Below are 8,086 nucleotides of genomic sequence, written 5' to 3'. Positions count from 1 at the left end.
TGTTGAAATAATGCAAGTGTTCAAAATATAAGTGAAATCATGGGATAGATACATCCAGATGAATAGTTCAGAGAATCAAAGGTTTGAACAGAGCAATAATGGCAATAAGTAAACGAAAGCACATAGAAGAAATTGGGAGTAAAAGGAACAGAGGCTTACCAGAACAAATGAAGCCGGAATGAAAGTCGCCGAGATAAGGCAACAATTACAGACACGACAGAATGGCGAAACCCCCGCTGAAATGGAAGAATGACGACGGATGCAGAGCTTGAAGCTAGAATAATGGCGGATTTGGGAAAGTTTAAGAGAGAGAGAAAGCCAGAAAATCAAGTGTAAAAGTAAAGAAACGAAGTACAAAAGTAAAGTTTTATCGAAAACTTGAAACGGCGGCAAAACACGGCATTTATTGTGCCTGGAGGAACGCGTGCGTCAGACGGCGCAGACGGATGAAAGACGGCTCACAAGCGCGTCACAGACACGGGCCAATGAAGATAGAACACATAAGGGGAACGGTTGAGAAAAGGTGCATGACAGCTCATGCGCGTGGAGGAGTTCGTTTGAGTTCTTGTTCTTTGATGAAGGCATGTCGGCCTAAAATGAATGATCTTGGCCAAAAAGTTCTTACGCCGAGGTACTAGAAGAAAATACAGATATAGGTTCCATTACCTCAAAATGCCGAGGTAATAGAACCTAGGGGGCAGTTGTGGGGATGTATTTTCTGAATACCAACACGTGGCATGGTGACGCCGACGTGTCAGTCGAGGTGCCACGTGTCGTGGTAGTTATGCCGAGGTTATCTTTGGCGAGGCCGAGGTGATCTCCAAAGATATCGGAATCCGAGATAAGCGGATAAATGGATAAGGAGCAAGAGTCCTAGAGAAAAGAGAAGACTTAGCCAAGATAAGGATAAAACTCTTAGGGAGATTATCTTTATCTCTTGAAGAGTCCAAGTCAGTATTGAATTGGAGTCCATAGAAGTTAGGCTTCTAGTGAGACTTAGATTGAGTAAACTATAAAAGAGAGGCACCCCCGTGGGTCTAAGGTACGCAGTTTTATACTTAAGCTTGTGAGTTTAGTACTTGATTTATCTTTGAGAGATATACTGACTTGATCGTCGGAGTGCCCCCAGGTAGAAGAGCCACCGCCGGAGCCTTTTTTTTCTGTTGCAGGTTTGCTGAAGCCATCTATTCTGCCGGTGCTCTCCAGCTTATTACTAGGCGGGCAGTGTGGTCAGAAAATTACCCACACAATAGGTTTCTAGTAGGATACTCTTTTTCAACCTATATATATAGGTATTCTATTGTATATGATTAATTCATTGAATACAATACATATTATTTTCTCTCTATCTCTCTACTATTCTAACAATTTAATATATATATTTTTAATTTTTAGATACACCTAATATAAATATACTTAAAAAATATAATATTTGTGAAAATAATTTTTAAAAAATTCTCTAAATACCAAAAATATAAAAAATTACGAAAATTCATTATTTTTGTGTATTTATTAATTTTTAAAATATTTTTTTATAAATATTTTATTTTTTATATATATTTAAATAAATTACATCTGTAAAAGTAAAAAAATTACTTAAAATTTTAAAAATATTTACTAAAAATAAAAAACAAAAAATTCACACTAAAAAAAATCCAATTTAAAAAATTAAAACTAAACGCAGTGATTGCGTCTCCCACATGAGAGGTGCCAGCTCAAACTCGACCAATTTTTCCGTTAAAAAAAAAAAAAGGAAAATATTTGAGGGCCACAATTTTTATGGTCACAATGGCTTAAAACTGTTAAAACGACATTGTTTTGAGTGCAAAGTATGTCAAAACGACATCGTTTTAACAGTTTTGAACCATTATAGCCACAAAAATTGTAACCCTCTAACATTGTTGAAAAAAAAAAACTCGACCAATTCTGAAATAGACAAAAGACCAGACAACCTCGAGAGCTTTTATAAAACAAAATCATTAAAATATTTCAAACAAGACAAAAGGCACTCAGTCACTGGACAAAAATATTATTTAAAAAATAAGTTCGCTTTTGATTTTTAAAATTCATTTTTCAAAAAAAATTATTTTTTTATTTTCTATATATATATATTTTTTATTTTCACTTAAATTTTTAATATTTTAAATAATTTTTTTAATTTTGAGACATACCTAATATAAATACACTTAAGAAATATAATATTTGTAAAAAAAATCTTTAAAAAATTCACTAAATAGTAAATACAAAAAAAAAATGAAAATTCAATATATTTTTCGTATTTTTGTTTATTTATTGATTTTTTAAAATATTTTTTTCACAAATATTTTACTTTTTAGATACATCTAAATAAAGAGCACCTAAAAAAGTAAAAAAAACTGTTTAAAATTTTAAAAATATTTACTAAAAATAAAAATATACGAAAAACAAACAACTCAATTTCCAGAAAATTGAAACTAAAGACACTTAATACTATTATTTTACAAATGGCGAGTATGATCACACAATAAAAAAAAAAAAAACAAAAAAACATTATCAACCCAAATTGACAATCAATTCCTCATTTACACAAATAGGGCAGGGTCCTTGGACCCAAGTCTCAGAACATACTGTATCCATCATCGTCACTGTTCATCTTAATATAGCAAACAACAGCTAAAATAAAAACGAAATAAGATCCAAGTTGCATTCCCAGAGCTCCCCAACCAATAACACCGGCATGCCTTAAGATAGTTGGTATGGCAATGCTGCCCATGGCCGAAGCCCCGGAGAGGAATTTACTTGCGTCCACCCAGCTGTTTCATCAGTTGTTTTAAAGCAATAAGTTAAAAAAGATTATTTCCATAGTCAAAACAAATTTAAGATGGAAGGTCCTATCTTATTGGTTAGTTCAAAGGAAAAAGCCCAACCCATTTGAAGATTCAGAAGTGAAAGAAGAGGTATCAGAACCCGCAAAGAACAGCAGAGGCAGGGGAAAAAGCACGTACATTACAGCTGCAAGATGACAATATGCAACATTATTTGTCAGAACCTATTCCATGAAACAAATAGTATCTCAAATTCCAATTGCCTGTAAAATTAATGTGAAGAAAACTTAGATCGGACTTCTTCACTTGTCTTATAAAATAATTACATATCAGGCGTTAATAACAAATTGCCAATATAAGTGAATATGGTATTCCAGTCTACAACAAGAATCTAACCCAAGTTAATGACTAGCCTGAATATGTCTGGGTCAAAAAAATGACACACCTGGCTGGGTTTTTTCCTTTTAGCTGGGCAATGGTTAGGTGTCAGGTGCTAATTTTTAATAAATGAAGATTGTCTAGTATGATCTCTTATTTATCAAAAAACAAAAAAAAATCTCTTAGACTTCATCAACATGGCAATTGGCATTTTCAAGTAGTACCTAAATTGTCTACAAGCACATATTGTATCTACTTGTCAATGACAGTAAAACCATCAAATCCAAAATGGAAGTTAGAACACTATATTAAGAAGTTTTTTTTTTCTCCAGGACGATTCTAAACAATTGAAAGCATGACAAATGCCCGAATGCATATCCATTCCTCCATGTGGAGGACATGAAAATATATGCAATTTGACAAAATTTTAAACACTACTCCATAATTCAAGGGGTTCAGGAATCTGAATGCTTAAAGCAGTCTACACGCTATATTCAATGACTCAACTAAGAAATGTTTGCTTGCAGGTATAGTATTTGAACACCATATTTTTGAAGAAATGAATTAGTCTTCAAGGAAAAACAAGTTTCTTCTATGGTTGATGAAGTCTATTTTCAATATCTAAAATAGCACCAACAATGAACTAACCAATACATAATTGAGGAGACCTCTCGAATTGGTTTCTGAGGATAACTTAAGGAACTCATATTAATTTAAGCACTTGGTACTTGCAAAGATGTTGTATGCTCATATACTGTCATGTAACTCGTGATTTGAAATACCGACAAATAAAATAGCTACATCTAACTGATTCTTTTTCAAAAGGAGAACTACAAAACACACTAAAATTTAAAGCTTATTACCGGAAAAGACTCTAAATAAAACCCAAGAAAATCTTGCATCTCCCTACCTGTTAGCATTGGCCACCAATTATTGTACAAAGCACAAGCCTGTGGCATTACAAAAGTAAAAGTAAGCAACTAATAATGATTTTGTTACAAGGGATGTGCAACATAATCGCATATAGTGAACCCAGAGCAATGAACATGAAAGAATGCAACTAACCAAAACTTGCAAGACGATTCCTCCAGAGACCAAAATTGCCAAGAAAACAAGTTTCCCAGTTTGCAAGCAGGCTCTCACATAACCTGGTATGTCTGCCATAATTGAAGTTGCCTCAATTCATGGAGAGGAAGTCTGGAATGAAGATAGATACCAGTGCGTTACATATATATATATATATATATATTTTTAAATTACAAAGAAAAAAAGTGGTCTTCCAAGAATGGGAAGGATTAAAAAAAAACGAATAAAAGAATGACTCAGGCAGAATAGGTCACACATCACCATGATTTCTGATGATTTCCAGGATAGTAAATTTTATTTATCAAACTACCAGTGAACTTTTTTAGCAATATAGGAACTCCACCTTTCCTATGTTTAAGGTCTGTATTATACACACAGTTGGGTCCCATGTCCAAAGAAGTAGATGACTCTTTTAGGCACTCAACCAACATACAAATTTAGCAGAACCTTCATCAAATTAATTCAGAAAATGTTCGGTCACATGTTGGGCATAAAATGAAAGATTAGATAGAGCCAGATGCAAAGGGAGGGAGCTCCGGATGAATTAATCTATGAAATCACTAATTAGTAGGGGGAAAACTACGTATTCCCAAAGGACCAATATTTGTGTGGAATAGCAATGATGCAAACTGCCATATGGTATAAACACGCAAAGCAGTGAAGCTTATATAAATCAGAAAGAACATGTGGGATATATCAGTTTATCTTTCTGTTATCAGAAAGCACATGTGGGATATATCAGAAAGCACATGTTGTGATTTATATCACTTTTGAATTAAAGAAAGACAGTGATGCTTAGCGTCAATCTATGTTGCATGGACACAGGTACCGGTGATGGTGCGGGAATGTCTCTAACTGTCTGATTCATCTAATTTCCACATCCAGGATATGAGTACAAAACAAATATTCATATTTCTTTAATTTTCTTGGGTAAAATAGTGTTCGTGAGGTGTCATAGTTTTATGTTAAACTTGAATTACTAAGCGAATGTCCAACTACAAATGTTGGATACATATCACCCCATATTCTTATCCAAGTGTTGAGTGTCTAACACAGCTACTTCATACATTCAGAAGAGTCCATGTAATATAGGTTATAATTCAGATTTGAACAATATTTGAGAACTTTTACCTAAACCCATGAAATGCTAGACTGAATAAATCACAACAAACAAGTCATGATGATTAACATCCATTTGTTGACACCACAATTTGATTTTGTAAACCTATCATCATCATTTCAAAGTTGTCCAGCACTGGATCTAGTGCCCTGTATAAGCAATGAAATGAAATGTTGCATATGCATTACAAACAGAAATTACTCTCAGTTGACCAATCTGTACACTGGGTTTTATTCCTAATTTAAAGTAAAAAATTGGGTATCAAACTATAATTTATAGGCACATTGCGCCAATAATAAAATTCATGAAACTAATAATAGTGTTGATGTTTCATAAAGCAAAATTGTTAAAATCCAAAATTTCGAAACACTTGTCCGACAAACATACAATTTAAGACACCCAAAATTCAGCAAGTATGGCTATAGAATACAAACATTACTATATATACGGAGTCATTTTACGTGATTGATTTATATATAGATAGATAGATAGATAGATAGATAGATAACATTCGAAGTGAAGACATGCTTACATGAGAGAGTGAAATCTGGGGCGAAACTCCGAGGGAATATGCAGAAGTGATGCGTTGTTTGGAATCAATTTTAGGGTTCAAAAGCTGCTTTTTGGATGCTCCAATCCAACGGGATGGGATGGGATCTACTGGTGCTTGTTTTTCACCCTTCTTTTTTTGGGTAAAAGCTACAAAGTTGGAGTGGGTGTGTACGCATAACCAAACAACTGAATTTACTCAATAGGGAAATTCTATAATCTTACTGTTTGGTCTGTCGGGATGATGGCAAGCGTCAAGTCCGTAACTCCCACCATGGGGTCTTTTGGAACACATCAAAAAAGTTAATTTTTTCATTTTTTAATTTTTTTAGTTGAAAAAGTCAAATTTTTTTTTTTTTATCTAAAATACCCAATTTTTTGCAAAACAAAATTAAAAAGTCAATTTTTTTCTAACTTTTCAAAACACCACTATATACCCATATATATATATATATATATATATATATATATATCCTACTCCAAATTTTAAAACTTCATGTTAAAATATAACAATAGTATAATAAACTACTAGCATTCACCCGTGCTATGCACGGGATAAATATTTTTTGTTCATATATATTATACTTATTTTTTTTTTAATCATTTTGTTTCTCTTATATAAAATTTTTGATTTAACTCACTTTTTAGAAAATTAAGTTTTTATTTTTTAGTAATTTTTTTAATATTTTACATAGTTTTTAAAAAAAATTTAGATATACCTAATCTAGATACACTAAAAAAGTATAATATTTATATAATTTTTTTTTAAAAAAAAATTCACCAAAAAATAAATAAATAAAAAATAAGAAAATTCAATACATTTTCGTATTTTGTTGTATTCAATAAATCTTTTAAAGATTTTTGTACAAATTTTATACCTTTTAAGTATATCAAGATTAAGTGGATCTAAAAATATAAAAATACGAATTGAAAACTGAAAAAACTGTTATTGAAAATTCCAAACCAAATAGAGTATTATTTGTAAATTTAAAAGTTGTGTAAAATTATTAAAAAAATTAAAAAATTATGAGTTTAATGCACAAATAACTTAATACTTGTTATGATTTTATAATATACATAAAATTAATTAATTTCCCCTTACTCCACCCAAAATAAATTTAGTTGTATTATGTGTAAAATTATTGATTTTATTTTTCATAACGTAAAATAAAAATAAAACTAACATGTATCGTTAATATAGTATTAAATTTAATAGATTCTTGCAATCTAAGAAATTAAAGAAGTAATGAAAATAATTAAATTTTAATCTTAAATTAAAAACTATAAAGAAAAACAAAAGAATTGAAATCATGTTTAATATGATAGAATTTTCATTTCAAAACATAATATTTCCGATTTTCAAGCCAAGTATGTACATATATATTTTGGATTTTGTAAAACAAAATAAAACATGAAAGATTAAATTTGGAGATTACAATTTTCTGCAATCTCTATAGTCAAAATACAAAATCTCAAATGCTTGGAACAAAAAATAAATTATTAAAGAAAAAGAAAAAGAAAAACCGAGACTTGCATTTGATGGCGGATTGCGGACTGCTGGCATTCACTGCTGATGAAGGAAGTTGATGAAGTATATGTGAAGTTGATGAAATATATGTATTTGCGGTAGTGGATTGTTAGAAGTAATAGTTTAAGGGGATATGGATAGATGGGTTGTTTTTTTTTATATATATCAATCTGTTGTAGGATCGTGAGAGAGTGGGATTGAAAGTGTTTGAGGGTAAGAGAGATTTGTTTGAGGTAGGAGAGTAACAGATTTGTTTGGATAGGTTTTGTTTTTTTGTTTTTTTTTTTAGTTTGGATAGGTTTTGTTATTGTTTTTTTTTTTTGTTGACAACTTTTTATGGATAAGAGTTGTGGATAGTGGAAGAGTGGGAGTGAAAATCTTTGAGGGTGAGGGACAAACGTAGAGTAGGAAAGAAAGGTGGAAGGATATGAGTTTTTATTGTTATAAAAGTCTTTGGGAGGGAAGGAAAAGAGCTATAAACTCAAAAGAGAGGTGCCACGTATTTTTCAAATTTATGAGAATTTTAGAATGACATTTTAGGTGGAAGGATAGGAGTTTTTATTGTAATGAAAGTCTTTGGGAGGGAAGGAAAAGAGCTATAAACTCAAAAGAGAGGTGCCA

General features: G+C 31.4%; 1 protein-coding gene across 2 annotated transcripts; it reads right to left on the bottom strand.

The window, feature by feature from the left end:
• Window positions 1-2,436: 2,436 nt before the first annotated feature.
• LOC114279497 (vacuolar protein sorting-associated protein 55 homolog) lies at window positions 2,437-6,230 on the bottom strand. Of its 2 annotated transcripts, XM_082902157.1 has the most exons (6): window positions 5,921-6,123; window positions 5,400-5,537; window positions 4,248-4,379; window positions 4,093-4,132; window positions 2,907-2,991; window positions 2,437-2,792 (listed from the first exon to the last, which is right to left on the bottom strand). In XM_082902157.1, exons 3-6 carry the CDS (start codon window positions 4,344-4,346, stop codon window positions 2,597-2,599), a joined length of 420 nt encoding a protein of 139 aa, XP_082758283.1. In that variant the 5' UTR covers window positions 4,347-4,379; window positions 5,400-5,537; window positions 5,921-6,123; the 3' UTR covers window positions 2,437-2,596. The 2 variants fall into 2 exon arrangements, with proteins under 2 accessions (XP_082758283.1, XP_028077554.2); XM_028221753.2 differs by lacking the exon at window positions 5,400-5,537 and having other exon boundaries at window positions 5,921-6,230.
• Between the last annotated feature and the right edge of the window lie 1,856 nt (window positions 6,231-8,086).

This window comes from Camellia sinensis, chromosome 13, assembly GCF_055761805.1.
Source record: "Camellia sinensis isolate YWXY chromosome 13, ASM5576180v1, whole genome shotgun sequence".
In the NCBI taxonomy this organism is placed as follows: domain Eukaryota; kingdom Viridiplantae; phylum Streptophyta; class Magnoliopsida; order Ericales; family Theaceae; genus Camellia; species Camellia sinensis.
This window is presented reverse-complemented; position numbering and strand designations above follow the sequence as displayed.